Raw genomic sequence first — 15,876 nt, forward strand, 5'->3', positions numbered from 1 at the left:
TGATAGATAGATAGATAGATAGATAGATAGATAGATAGATAGATAGATAGATAGATAGATAGATAGATAGATAGATAGATAGATAGATAGATAGATAGATAGATAGATAGATAGATAGATAGATAGATAGATAGATAGATAGAAAAATATATAGCAGCATTTGTTTAATTTGTTCTTCTTTTTTCAGCTGCTCCCTTGCTGAGGGGTCGACAGCAAACAGACTTGGCAATTGCTTTTATGCCGGATTCCTTTCCTGACACAACCACAGACCACTGAGCTACCACAGCTCTCTGTGTGGAGCAGAGAGCTGCCACAGCATCAGCGGGAGAAGAGGGTCGGGGTTAAGGGCCTGGCGCAACGGGCTAGTGTGAAGGAAATGAGGGTGGAGGCAGGTGTGGGTGTTTCACCTTTCCCACAGACTCACCATGAACTATTTTCTTTAAATTCACATTTGACTTGAATCGTGTCTGACGTTTTCACACACTGAACACGTCGTCCTTGGATTTAAGAATCAGCTGGCTGACTAATGTTTGCTCTTCTCTTTTATGCTTTTAAGAAAGAAAAAAATATAAGCAAAATCATCATTGAAGTTTGTTTTATTTGATCAAGACAGGCGGGAATATAAATAATGTTGATTATTGTTTGCAATCATTATATTGAAATTATGCACAATATTATAATGTGTTTAAACATATTTTGTTGAACCGTAATACTTTATTTATCTCTGTTCTGTTTTTCAGAAAAGAGGTACTCTTTAAAAGATAGCTGCGTGTAAGTGTTCAGGAGATGACGTCTCAAAGATCCACAAAACACTTCTTAGAGCTGATCGTTCAAACAAAGTTTCTTTGTGACACTTTTCAGTTCATCTGTTTCCCCCATCCTGACATGTCTGATGTCCCTTTCATTTATTCTTGTGCAAAGAAAACAACAAATTTGCTCAGTAACATTTTTTGTTAGAAACGTTGCTTTTCTCATTGCGAGACTCACGTTTTCGGCTTAAAGTGTAAGGATGCCAATTGTCCCCACACCTTCTCGTCAGCTGCTGTCCTCACCGACCCCTGAAGCTGTCGCAGTGACTTTTAGCTCCTTGGGCAGTGCCTGGCTAAAATAAAAATAAAACACTTTTTAATGACATTTTCTCATTAATATCTGCCCTGTGCTTCATGAGATTTTTTTGCTAACAGAAAAACATAGTTGAGGCCAATACCAGAGATTTAAGTAAATGTCTTTGTGTGTAATGAGTATCACTCAGACTATGCTGTGACCCTCTCAGCTAAAACCACATCAAATTTTAGCTAAAAATCTAGAAAACTGACTCGAAGGATTTTTTTTTTTTCCTTGAAGTGTCATCTAAATGTTATCAGTAACAAGTGATCAGTTGTAATTATACATCAACTGATTGTTTTTTGCTATTTTTTATTATTCTTTATTTGGGGGCCGAGATGGGGTATAGGCAGTGCAGCCAACCTGGGACCAGAAAGTCCCAGTTTGACTCCCAGCCATTCCTTTATCTCGTGGTGTCACTGAGCAAGACACCCAATCCCTAATTGCATAACAATCCCCGGGGTGCTCACATAGCTGCCCACTGCTCCACCTGGGTGTATCTCCGGTATAATGGGTTAAATGCAAATAACTAATTTCATATATGGGAACATTATACAATGATGACATCTCAACCTTTTCTTCCCTAATTCCTGGGATTTTGCTTAAAATCTGCATAGTAGTTGAGGAGATATTTTGCTAACAGAAACACAAAGTTGGTTATTGACTAAATTTTGAATAAAGATGTCCAGCGATTAATTAGTGCTCAAACATTGAATCAGTCTTAATTACTACCACACCAAAATTTAGCTCAATATCCAACATTTTTCAGTCAGGTCATCTGGACAGTTTCTTTTTTTGTGCTGAAACATTTTGCCTTCGATCCAGAAGGCTTCATCAGTCAAGGAAACACACAACAAAACTGATTCTTCCCCTAACAGCTTACTCCAAAGGGGAACAAACCAGTTCTGCTTGTGCTAAGATGGTCTCTTTGGTACGCTCCTCCTCCATTGCCGGCCCTCTTCCTTGTTAACAGTCTTGTCAAACTGGTTGAAAACAACAAGTCCATGCTCAATAATCCAGGTATAAAATCCAACATTTTTCAGTCATGTCATCTGGACAGTTTCTTGTTTGTTATCAACCAGTTTGACAAGACTGTCAACAAGGAAGAGGGCCGGCAATGGAGGAGGGGCGTACCAAAGAGACCATCTTATCACAAGCAGAACTGGTTTGTTCCACTTTGGAGTAAGCTGTTGGGGGAAGAATCAGTTTTGTTGTGTGTTTCCTTGACTGATGAAACCTTCTGGATCGAAGGCGAAACGTTTCAGCACAAAAAAAAAGAAACTATCCAGATGACCTGACTGAAAAATGTTGGATTTTATACCTGGATTATTGAGCATGGACTTTGTTGTTAGCTCAATATATTTTAACATGGCTGAACAATATCTTTTTTTAAAATTTTTTTTTTTATGTCAGCTGGCTGTGCTGACTTTAAAAGTTAATAACGTTACAGATGTTCATCCAATGACTATTTCTTGGACGTTTCAAAAAAATCCATCCAGTGAGTCATGAGATATTTTACTAACAGTCACACAGACACACAGGAAAGCATTATCAGCAGTGTGGCGGGCTTCATCAAAGACTGACTCACGCGCTGCTCTGAACCGGCGCGTGCATTAACTGCTCAGCGCGGAACCAACTGACGGTGAGTGATTAGCCATTGCTAAATTTTACACACGAATTGAGTAAAATAACAACTTAACGACGCAAACATGCTTCCTCCTCACCACTGCCGCCATGGTAGCACATTTTAAACCAGTGAATAAATTAATGTTTTGTTTCTTCTTCTTGTCAAACCGTCAAACAGTCTGTTTCTTCTGACGCAGCTAGCATGCTAATGCTAACGCTACTTCGTGACCTTTACAGGTGAAAGAGGGAGGCTTGTTAATGTCACATTAGTAAACGTGAGTGATTTGATAAAGACGTGATACTAGTTAATTCAACCATTATTTAGACAGGTTAATGTAGTTACCCGTTTGTAATTAGATGGCAGAGTCGTCTTCAACCGCCGAGCTTCCGCCGAGCAGCGACATGTTGGAGATGAACAAGGATTTGGAGAGGATGATAGAAAATGTGGAGAACATGACAGGTAGCCATGTTGAATTCAGCTGCGGGATATAGTTGCAGCATCACATCATTAGTAAAGGTATTAAACATTAGTCTGTTGTCCTCTTGTAGTGCAGCTGACCTGTATGGTTTATGGCATGGTGACTCTGCGGACCAGTCCCGCGGTGGAAGCCTCCATGCGGGAGCTGCGGGAGGCGTTTCAAAGGTGCAGAGCTGCGGTGTGCGGAGACCCGAACCTGGAGCCAGAGCTGGACTCTGCTGAGCTTTCTGCCACAACACTCGGTTAATTCTCAGAGCTTGGCCCAGACATTGAAGTCCTCCTTGTTCAAGTTAATACGTTAATGATTCAAGCTGCTGTGTCTCCTTGAAAACAGTGTTTCCATGTTTACTGATGAAAAGCGCTCATGTTCACAAGTTGTTTGTTTTTATTGTTTAAACGGCTCTCCAAGTTGAATAAAGATGTTAAAATTAAAAAGGTGTGCCGTATGTTTTTTTGTAGACACACACCAGATCAAATTATACAAGCACAATTCACAACAGATGCTGTCTCAGTTTTATTTCCAGTTGTTTATAATGACTTCTGGCACAGACCTTTTGTTCTGTGTAATTATGTTTCAGATGGAAAACACAGAGAAGGTCACAGAACTCGCTGCCACCACCTCCTGCATGGATCTGGGAAACATCCTGAGAGGGCTGGACTCCTTGTCCAGCAGCATGGATCATCTGGCTTGTGCGTTTGACTCCCGTATGTCTGTCCGAGATGTTTTGAAGGCATCAACTGCTCTCACAGATTTGAAACGTGATAGATAAAAAGTGGATTTATGGCACAAACGCAGCGCAGCTTTGTACGTCAGCAGTCTAAATTTACATGGTGCTATGCAATGTCTGTCAGAATATGACTGCTGAAAGTTATTTAGGAATAACTGAAGGCTTTGGCACAGATTATCAGTGCTTCTGATGTGAGTCAGGTTGTTGCAACCTTTATTCTGCCACAGGGGACAGTTGTGGGTAAAGAAGGCATCAGAGTAAGCTGCCATCATGTTAAACTTATATTGGTTTGCTGTCTCACCTTTTGATATTTTATTTAAACTTATTCGATGGTAGGATTTGTGATTGAGACAAATTTGCATCTTAAGTTTTTGCGTATGCATAATTTTTCAAACTTTCACACTTTAAACATTCATGCTAATCTGTAAATGCACGTGTGCCTACTCTAACAAGGTCAAGTCAGGTCCTGTGGACAGATTCTAACTCTTCTCAGCACCTGACTTAACCTTGTTATCAGGATACGCATGCACTTTGTGAAATTGAATTTTAACCTCATATTTACAGAAACATTTATTATCACCTGCTGCCAAAGTCGAAAAGGCGATAATGTTTTAATGTATGTGTGTGGTAGTTTGGGCAGCTGTGGCTGAGTGGTTCGAGCAGTCGTCCTCCACTGGGAGAGTTGGTTTGATTCAACCAGTGTCCCTGGGAAAGATACTGAACCCCTCATTATCTCCGATGTGTGTCCCATCGGTGCATGAATGTGATAAAGCTCTGATTATTCTTCGTACAGATCTAGTAGAGTGCTGTATGAATGGGTAAATGAGGGCACAGATTGTAGTGTAAAGAGTTTTAAGTATCTTAAAAGATAGAAAGGTGCTCTGTAAGTACCGTCCATTTACCATTTGTCCGTACTGCTATCAAAATATTTCACAGATCACTGAAGTTTAAAAGATCACAAGAGATATTAAAAGATATTGCATATAATTTGTTAACAAAAGCAGCTATACCACAGTTCTGTTTTAATATAAGCTGATCTTAGCTTTGTCTAAGAAACAAACTAAGTCTTTCTGACAAAGTTAAAGTCGACATGATGTCATAATTCATATAAAATCCAGTCAATTTGAGTCACAGCATTATTAAAAACAACATGTTTGAAACTAAAGGGATGTGGTGTATACTATGACTTGTTGTGCACTAAGGGGTGTTTGATTTTTGTGTCTAATAACAGTTGCTGGAGCTCTGAGGCGATTATGTAACAACCAATTTTCTCTTACTGCTGGCAGTGCAAACCCATTTGAAGCAATGCGATCTGATCCTGTGTGTTGGCCACCCTGACAAGCTGGCGTTGCTCAAAAAACTCCCGGAAGCAGTGAAGCAGCAGCCTCGAACTTAAACCGAAACTGGAGCACGAGCGCAGAAGGTAACGCGGCGAGTCTGCACCCCGTAGAAAGATATTTCAAACATCAGCCACAGGAAAATTATTCTTTTTTGTCTCGTTTTTACTAAAAATAGTGAAAGCAGCAGTGAGAGGAATTGCATAACCATGACCTTTTTCCGATTGTGGAAATTATGACATTTGTTTAGAGGTTCTTAAAAAGCTCCCTTAAAAGAGCCACGTGTGTGTGTGTGTGTGTGTGTGTGTGTGTGTGTGTGCACAGATTATCATGGAGGAGCAGATGTTAACACCCATGTTAGGCTCTGCTGCTGCTCAGAGTCCTGCAGGATGCAGCAGGCAACACTTGGGCTTTTCTGCAGAGCTCTGGTCTGCGGCATCGATGAGCACCAGCGGAGTGTTCATGTGATGGATAATCACCTCCGTTACCCCGGGGAAACTCTACAAAAACAACAGCACGCATTAAAGATGACAAGGACCTAATGACGCAGCGCACCACAAGTCGGCATCAAACATTCCCCGAGGTGTGCCGCAACATGTGAACTTTTCAGTTTCATCTGAGCGAGCACACTGAATATTTTGTCGTTGTTGATTTGTTTATTTGAAGCGTATTGCCAGTTTTAGTTTACCTTAGTGCTGTTAAAGCCATTGCCAAGCAAGTAGGAGTTGCCGTGGCGACGGATCCTAATGTTGTAAACCTTGCCTTTATTCAGCAGCATCAGAGTGTAGGGGTGCTCAGCTGAGGCCTTTGAGCTGTCCCTCACGATGAACGCTCCATCCTTCGACATGGAAAATCATAGAAACACACCAATCACACAACTCCTGTAGGAATCTGTAAAATATCAACTGCTCGCACATTAAGTCTTTGGCTACCAGGCCAGTGTTGTAATACAGTATGTTTTTCCTTTGGTTGACATGTAACACTATGTATCTGTTAAAATGTAAATAATTCAGTGTTTATTTATTTTTATTTCTATTTCCATTTTGAATCCAGAAAGAGAAGATGCATGGTCTAACCTTGTTCACCGCTCTGAGAGCAGCTTCGGCTTCATGTCGAGCCACATTTCCTCCATACCAGCTGGGATCCAAACACTGACCACCAAAATAGAAACGTTAAAGTAAGAGACTTAAAGAAATGTATTTCTTTTTCCTCCTTGTTATGTTGCGGTAGCTGAGGTGGTTCCTAAATAAGTACAGCTGACAAATGTAGCACATAATTACAGGTTTCAGACTTGTTAATAAAAAGCAACTTCTTGAACAAACTGCAGGACTTCCTGATATTTTTTTAACAACTTCGCCATCTGCTGTTTTGAATCTGCATGTGCTCTTGGTGTACAACTAACAGTAGTTTAACTTAGTGTTCTTATATAAGAAGGTGGGCAGACTGTGGCATCGTTTTAACGTCACATATTTTAATTTTCACCTTTTTGGGTTCTGGTATTGCTTTGTTGAACTTAGGAGGTTGTGATGGCACGGGAGGAACTGGATATGATCTGAAAAAATAAAGCAAAATTAACGAACAGAAAAATATTTACAACGACCCAAACTTGTTAGACATTTTCAGAAAGTTTTACCTGTTGGACACATTTGTAGGCAGAGGGGCTCTCTGTTGAGGGAAACGACTGGCAGATGAACCCAGAGCCATGGCAGTACTGCCATCTGGTGGACATATTGATTATATATAATTTAAATGTGTACTCGTTTTGTAGCCTCCAGAAGTCACATATTAATAAAAATAAATACCTTTTTGTGAAGAAGGTTTTTGTGATGGACCACACTGTCCAGGCCTCTTGCTTCTGTCATTGCCCTTTTTTAAATCAGAGTAGTAAGCTGTCATGAGAAATGAGAAAATGTGCTATGATTTAAAGACTTTTGCAATCAAGTGTTACCATAAGTAATATGAAAAAAACAACAACAAAAAATTGTCATTCATAAATCAGGCACTTCTGGAATCCAACACTACTACCGGTACTTTCACCAGGTGATTTTGAAGGTATTTTAGTAGGTTGTTTCCTTGTTGAGTGAAGGTGTGGAGTTTCTGAGCTGTTTGCTGCAGAAAACAAAGAATAATGAACAGGTTTTACACATTTTACTTCCTAATGCAGGAAACACAAACATCTGTTCTATCTTCAAAGCACAGACACTATCATCAAATATATTCAGAGGTTAGTTTTTTTTTTTTTTTTGTTAATTTTAATTTCTGTGTGTAATACCGTATTTTTCAACCTATAAGTCGCGTTTTTTTTGCGTAAGTTACATGCCCTGCGACTTACAGGCCGAAGCAACGCATTTATGGATTTTTCCCCATATTTATAAATCAATGTTTGGCTGAAATATGACCGTTTTCATTCATTTTAACTGAAAAAAAAAATGAACAGTGACATTTTCAGCCACTAGATGGTAGCAGAGTAGTAATATTGTATGGTATGCCGTTGTATCATGTAATAGGTAAACGTGGCTATAATGACAAATTCAAAAAAGTTCAAGACAAAAACAACTGGACTTTATTGATTATGTTTTACTTTATACTTTATTGTTTTTGTCTTGAACTGTTTTTAATTTACCATGTCCTGGATGACTGAGAATCTTCACCAGCTATTAATGACTCAATCGGCCTGCCACAGTCCTCCCACCTTCGATCTGCTCGCTGCTTGGAGCAACCGTCAAACCAGCTGCACCACACTTGCGTAATGCAGCTAATTTGACCATTAAAGTGCATTTATCAAGTAAAAGTTCAACTGAGACACACCTTTGCTATAATTTCGAGCAAACAAATAATTGTTTTTAGGTGCTTTTCTTGTTAAATTTTGAAGAAACGAGCAGCGTTCCTCCTTCCTTTTTCCTCCCTCTGCACGCTCCCGGAGCACCGAGGCAGCCAGAGCCGTTGATTTGATTGTTAAGGTCCTTTTATTAAGCAAATGTTAGACTGAGACACCTTTACTATAATTTTGAGCAAACAATTGATTGTTTTTAAGTGTTAATCTTGTTAAATTCTTGTTAAAGTCCTCCTGTGCACAGTCCCGTGGCCACCATTTGGCAGCCCGTTGATTTTTGCCACAACACCAGCCCACATTTCCGGGTTGTCAGTGGTAACGTAACAGACGCGATGCGTCAGCAGTGACACATAATAGATGCGACGTATACGGCGAAGCGACATATTTATGGATTTTTCCACTTTTTTAGACATATTTGGACTGATTTGACTTATAGGGCGGTGCGTTGGGTACGGCGGAAAATACGGTAAGTCTGTGATCAGTTCAGTTACCTCTGTGACAATCTTGAACTCTGAAGGGTCTAGGTGGCTTCGCTGGGACCTCCCAGGCTGGGATCGTGTAGTTTTCTTCACCCGTCTTCTCACTGCTTTGTTCCTCAGCTGTTTGCAGCTCAAAGACCGGACAGATGCAGTTTTTCTGTTTTGTCTTCTTTTCCAAGGACTCATAATCTTGATCATCATCACTGCTCTGAGCATGGCAAAAGAGGCAAGTACAACACAAAATACTTCTTGATTGTGTTCCCTCTCTACAAGTATTGCCTGGAATGGTTCAGTTTGGGCTGGTTCGTAGTAATGAATGTGGCCAAAGTCAATCATCACAATGTAATATTTCACTCACAAACTCATCAGAATTCCAGACTTCTTCATCCTGTATAAATACTTTGTAAAAATAAAATATAGACAAATTCACTGTCTAAACTTAATTTCAGAGACCGATAACAAAAGAAGAGTTGGTTACCTGCTTTATGAGTGTTCTGTGCCATTGATCTGTATACACACAAAACAGATGACGTGCTAAATGTTCTGAGGTTAGCCACGCTTTCTGCGGACACTAAAAATATATTTACTTTAGCTCAAAGGTCCTCTGCTCTCCTATGTTGATTTGTCTTTGGATATTTGCCAGTATTCTGTAAGAACCAAACAATTCTTAAGATATAAACATCCACAATATGTATATACAGTAAATGGACTGTTTTCTCTTGGCTTCAAATCATTATATTTTCTGTCAGACTTACGGGAGATGGAGGCTAGGGAACACCTTAAGCTGAGACTTTGTCATGTGCTAAATGAAGTAAATGTTATAAAATGTAAAATACAGTCTGATGAATGGGAATATGTTGTTAACTTACCATGAACTGTGTTCCAGTTATACTGTTCTTTAACACCACATTGTCACAACTGGATAAATTAAGCTGGGGGGGAAAAGCAAAAATGTCAAATGTTTGTAACAGTCTAGATAAGTTTTATTTTATACTTAAAACGGGCACTAATCTGAAGAAGAAGAAAAAAATCAATATTGGTGTGTAACTTTTCAAATCTATCCATACATCCATTATTTTTACCAGCTTCTTCCTTTTTCGGTCACGGAGGTCACTGGTGCCCATGTCCAGCCATCGCTGTGCCATGTGTCCATTACAGGGACACATAGAGACAAACGAGACAAACAATCATTCTCTCTCACACCTAGGGACAATTTAGAGTTACCAATCAGCTCTAAATTGGTAATGTTGGTTAAACTGGCATGCTGTTGGTCTGTGGGAGGAAACCGGAGTACCCGAAGAAAACCCACTAATGCACGGAAAGAACATGCAAACTCCACCCAGAAAGGCCCCTGACCGGGATTCGATCCAGGAACCTTCTCGCTGAGAGGCAATAGCTACGAACTAAGCCACCATGCTGCATATAGATGCATCCACTCCTGCTAATCATTACAGTTTTCATGTTCTTAAACCAACAGGTCGAGGTTGAGGAGCATCTTTCAGTCAGGATTATTGATTAATGCTAAACCATTTATTAGTCCCTCAGTCTTTCTCATCCAAAATAAAAATCAGAAAAGCCTATCAAGCCACAGCGTCACAGACTCCCGGTCTTTTTATCTTCCTGTTGCTTTTGTTTTAACATTTTTTTGCGCCTAAATTTCACATCCACGCTATGGGTATGTTCGCGACACACTGGAGATTTCTGTGTCACTGCCTTGCCATCGTGCCATCGTGGTTCAGTCCTTCCAGCCTCGGAATCAGGCCTGTCATGGCGGCTGTCTCTATGATGCTCCACCTGCAGGCATGGACCGAACTCTACGGTCCGGTTGGGTTCCGCGGGGGATCCTTGGATGTTCTCTGTCTGCCAGACCCAGTTCTGGAGGCCAGTCAGGGAGGCAGCTGCTGCAGTCCTTCTTATCATCAAGCTGCTGACGGGATCTGCTACCAAGACCTGCTAACGCTGCTAACAGTACCACACCGCTAACAGTACCGTGGTGCCAATGGGACCATGTTGCTAATATAACCTCACTGTCATCAGAACCACTCTACTAATAGGACCATGCTGCTGTAGATTTATTTCCTTTTCAATTTTGGCACCTTGTTTCTGTATTTTGTTGCATCCTTTGAATACATCCCAGTTTATGTTAGTTTTGGGGACTTCGCTCACATGAGCGTGTGAATGATAGCCGAACAGAACAGATGAGAATCGTGCTGCTGCTCTTCGGTGTATTGTTTTGCACTATTAGTGACTGGCATATATCTTCGATCTTTTAGCGTACTGTTGAGCATTTATTTAGCGTATATCTTAGTTTAAATCTTAGATCCTTTTTTACTGCTTCGTTTTACAATTTATATTTTTGCTATTGTTGGATGTAACTGGGACCTTGTGTACACAATTTCATTCCATCTCATGTACCACATGCGATGCAAATGACAAAGAATCTTGAATCCTTGAATAATAAAGAGTAATTTAAATGTTCATGTAGATGTTGAAAGTGATAGCTTAAGTATAGCCTTTAATAATTTAATAGTCAATTGGTTTTACCCAAAATATCCACACGGTATTCATTCTCATCAACACACTTGATCTGGTTCTGGCATGCGGCATAGAAAGTACTTATTAATACAGCCTCAATATCCTGTTTGACCATTTTTAATAACCTTTGAGTTTACATTAACTGACTACTCAGCCACTGAGAGTAAATTTAATTATAGCAGGTGTTTTATAGAGAACACTTACCAAATTTTTTTTAAAGAAAAAGCTCTTCCTTTGCTGTTTTTCTCTGTCTTGCAGAGAAATGTTATAGAGAGCAGTGACTTAGATGATCTTGTTGATAATTTTAAAACGTCAAACTTCACTTGATAAAATTGCTCTGCTGACAAAGAAAGTAATTAATCAAAAGAAGTTGGCTCCTTGCTGAGTTATGTACTTTAAAACAGTCATCTAGACGGCTGGAAGGAAAATGATGCTTCAGTAACGTGGAAGAATTTTATTTAAATTGGAGAAATAGCCAGCTAATATATAAGAAAGCTCTCTAAAGCTAGAACTGTATATTATTCATCTTTAAAAGATGAGAATAACCTAGGTTTATGTTCAATACTATAGGGAAGAGAAGGGACGTTTGAGATTGTCATCGTTGTATGTTCCTATACAGTGGCGAAAGTTCTTTGCATATAACCCATCACACGTGAGATATACCCAGGTGGAGCAGTGGGTAGCTATGTAAGCACCCGGGGAGCAATTGGGGATTGGATGTCTTGCTCAGGGACACCACGACATGTGGGAATGGCTGTGAGTCGAACCGCAACTTTCTGGTCCCGAGTCGGCTGCCTTGCCTCTACCCCATCTCGGCCCCCAAAGCTAGACTAATGAAAAGCCATCTTTGTTGAACCGTGTATCCCTACAACTATAAACAGTGATGACTTCATGAGATTCTTTATAGATACAATTATTTCAATTAGTGGGAAAATTCACACCATCTTCTCTACTATTGCCTCTGATTCCCTGTTAAACGAGGCAACTTCAGAAATGTCACTACCCTGATTTAGGCTTGGACTGTTTTTGTCCTGTTGAGCTCTCTGAATTGTCAAAAGAAATGGCTTCATCCATTCCATCATCATATCTGCTAGATCCCATCCCAACCAGACTGTTTAAAGAGGTATTTCCCCTAATTACTAGCCCCGTTTTGGATCTGCTAAATTTGTCTCTAATGAATGTCATGTACCACGGCACTTTCAGGTTGCTGTAATTAAACCTTTAATTAAGAAGTCTGACCTTGATTCAAAAATTTTGGCCAATTATAGACCTATATATGTAACATTCATCTCAAATATTTTTGAGGAAATATTTGCAAATCAGCCTGAACATCTGAACAGAAACAATCTGAGGAGTTTCAGTCAGTTTAGAGCTCATCGTATCACAGAATCAGCGCTGGTGAAAGTTACTAATGATATTCTCATGGCCTGAGACAATGGACTTGTGTCTATACTGGTCCTGTTAGAACTCAGTGCTGCATTTGATACAGTTGATCACCCTATTTTACTACAGAGACTTTTTTCCATTCGTTCAACCTTTATTTAGACAGGTATCAATCAATCAACCTTTATTTAGACAGGTAAATCCCATTGAGCCTCGAGGACTCATTTACAAGAGAGACCTGAGTTCAACAAAGAATGATGAAAAACAATGGACAACAGCGACAATAGACAGTTATAAAAAAGGCATACAGATTTTTATTTTTATTTTTAACGAACAGGATGGCTGAAAAAAAGAAAAGTAACAAAAACAACTAGAACTTGAATATGATATTGGGATTACAGAAACAGCTCTAAAATGATTTAAATAAGTTTTATTTAATATATTCCAATTTGTAAATGTAAATAATGAATCTTCTTCATACACCAAAGTTAGTCATGGAGTTCCGTGCTTGGACCAGTATTCTTTAATTTATATATACATTATATAACAATTAATATGTATTAAATTTACATTAGGTAAAGTTATTAAACAGCATGGGATAAATTTTCATTGTCATGCTGATGATAGTTATATTTGTCCATAAAAACTGATAAATCCAATCAGTTACCTACAAGACCCTTGGTTTTTTTTCTGCTTTTAAACTTAGACACATTATGGTTTTTGGACCTGAGCATCATAGGAATGAGCTTCGCAGCTTTTCACTTCCTCTGGATGGCATTAATTTGGCCTCAAGTTCTAATGTAAAAAATCTTGGTGTTATTTTTCATCAGGATATGTCTTTTAACCAACCCCCACATTAAAAAGGTTACCAGGTCCGCTTTCCCCCATCATTCATTCAACCTTTATTTATACAGGCTTGTTTCGTTGATCCACATTGACTCATTTACAAGAGGGACTTGTTCCAGACAGAACATATAAAGTACAGACAACAATAACAATAAACTACAGTAAAAATGCAGTTAAAATAAAAGTAGTGTTATTAAACAGTAAATCAGGGTGCTGTAAAATAAGGTAAAATACTCGAAACAAGAACATATTTGCTTTGATTTTTCTGTTGACATTATCAAATGTTTAAAATACCCTAAGATGAACTAATGTCACGTTAAGGTTCAGACCTTGTACATTCCTGGGAGGGGAGGGTTGCGTTGGGATGAATGAGACAGCTGAGCATTAACAACTACCTGCAAAGCTCAAAGAACTGAAGCAACATCGCAACAAAGACCGGACTAAAATTCCACAACAACGTGCGAGAGCAGTAAAGTCATTGAGAAACAATTAGCCCAAATTATTTCTGCTGAAGGTGGTTCCACAGATTCTGTGTACTTTCTGTGTTGTTGTTTATTTGTTTTTACATGCTGCATCTGCAGCTTGGCTTTGTTTGAAATGACTCAAACAAAGGGCCACCAGGATGTTGTGCTGTTACCTAACTTTAAAACCTGGAAATGACCAGGTGACTTTTTACGGTCATCGTGCATAAAAGCCGAGGCTGAAAAGTGAGAGTGCCACCTTTTACCTCTTTCACTACTATAACTTCAAAGTGTACGGCAGCCTTACGACATGAGTCGGATATTGTTAGTTGTCGTTCTGGTCAGACCGACAGTACAAAACTTAAAATATATATCAGCTGAAAGAGTACCTGAAAAATACTGCAGCTGCTTAAAGAGAAGAAGCTCCTGGGCTTTTTAACATTTATTGTATCAACCCAAAAAGTTTCAACTAACTTAAGAAAAGGAGATCATAGCAGTAACCCCCCCCCCCCCCCCCCACACACACACACACACACACACACACACACACACTTTGTTACCATGCAGGGGGGCTGAAATGTTTTTGTCTGCATGTGTGCGTTCATGTGTCTGTTGTCAAACACTAGATTATGAACTACTTGAGGGATTTGAATGAAACATTCTTGAAATTATCATTTTACAAACATCTACAACTGTTTAACGTTTGGAGCCAATCCAATTCAAGATGGCCACCACAGCCAACTGACAGAAAACACAGAAACAGCTGTAACTCAGTTTTTCAGATATCGTGCTAAAGTTTGGTGTAGCTAAATTATGCATAACACTTACTTCATGTGCTACTCACTGCACAAGATATCAAAGTTCATGCGCGATCGTTAATAATCTGTTTCTTTTCTTTCTTTTATTTTAGAGATTTCATCCAAAGAACTTCAACAGTTTGGCTATGGTTTTCTCAGAGGAGTCGACAGGGGAGATGGCAGGCTCCAGAAACCATCTTATCACCAGCAAACTGCTTAGTCCACTATGGGAGTACTGCTTTTGGGACTGAGATTGTTTGTGGCTCCTTTGGTCTGAAAAAGTCCTTTGGATGAAGGACGTAATGTTTCAACAAAAAAAGAAACCATCCAAATGACCTGACTGAACTTTGTTGCATTGCACAAGAGCTTTGCTTAAAACATTTAGCATCAACCCTGTTAGTCTAAGAAAATGTCATATTCCCATGACAGATTTTAATGAAACCTATAAAGTCATCCCCTCTTGTACAGATGACATTTTGGAGTCCATCTTAATTCAAGGTAGCTGCTACAGCTATAAGCCAACACAAAAATGAATATAACTCAATCAAACGTACTTAGATTGTGCTAATATTTAAGGTAGTAGTTGCTAAGAGTCATTCACAACACTCCCACTGACAGATCCCGATATACAATATTGTTAATTGTTTTTTTCAAGATTTGCTTCAAACAGTTTTAACTAATTTCTCAACAAATGAGGACAAAAAAAAAAAAAAAGGAACTTGACTCACCTGCCTCATGTAGTCAGCTAGAGTTTGTGTGCTCCACCTCATCACCTCTTCTTTGGAGGGTGCATCTGAAATACTCATTCTTGTTCCTTGAGAACAGATCAGCAGAAGTAAAGAGCAGTTTGCTGAATAGTCGCAGATGACACTTTATAACCAAGATGGAGAGCAGCCTCTTTGAGAAAGAACATTTTGTGTTCATTTTCTAACCACCCCAGTGACTTTTATTAGAGCAGAAACTCGCACGTTTTTTTTTTCTTCTAAAATTAAAGCTGCTTATTTCCTGTCACACAACGGCAAACACTCAGGTTTGCTTCATGTGTGAGTTACTATTTATGACTCAGCCTCTCACAGACACACAAACACATATATATTTATATACATCTTGAAAAAAATAAAAGCTGAATTGTGGGTTTTACATACCAAAACATTTAGAATGATCGTCATCTGGTCCTTACCGGGTTAACAAAATCTAAGACAAAAAATATGACTAATGTCAGTCAAATACTACAATGGAGCTTTAGGGCCATGCTATGAAAAAGTATAT

General features: G+C 39.2%; 1 protein-coding gene across 2 annotated transcripts; it reads left to right on the forward strand.

Moving 5' to 3' along the window:
- The first annotated feature begins 2,681 nt into the window (after positions 1 to 2,681).
- On the forward strand, positions 2,682 to 3,603 carry syce3 (synaptonemal complex central element protein 3). Of its 2 annotated transcripts, XM_037675971.1 has the most exons (4): positions 2,682 to 2,746; positions 2,968 to 3,005; positions 3,088 to 3,190; positions 3,280 to 3,603. In XM_037675971.1, exons 3-4 carry the CDS (start codon positions 3,088 to 3,090, stop codon positions 3,453 to 3,455), a joined length of 279 nt encoding a protein of 92 aa, XP_037531899.1. In that variant the 5' UTR covers positions 2,682 to 2,746; positions 2,968 to 3,005; the 3' UTR covers positions 3,456 to 3,603. The 2 variants fall into 2 exon arrangements, with proteins under 2 accessions (XP_037531899.1, XP_037531900.1); XM_037675972.1 differs by lacking the exon at positions 2,968 to 3,005.
- Positions 3,604 to 15,876: the final 12,273 nt, after the last annotated feature.

This window comes from Nematolebias whitei, chromosome 4 (assembly GCF_014905685.2).
Source record: "Nematolebias whitei isolate Nwh7 chromosome 4, NemWhi1, whole genome shotgun sequence".
NCBI classification, from domain to species: Eukaryota; Metazoa; Chordata; class Actinopteri; order Cyprinodontiformes; family Rivulidae; genus Nematolebias; species Nematolebias whitei.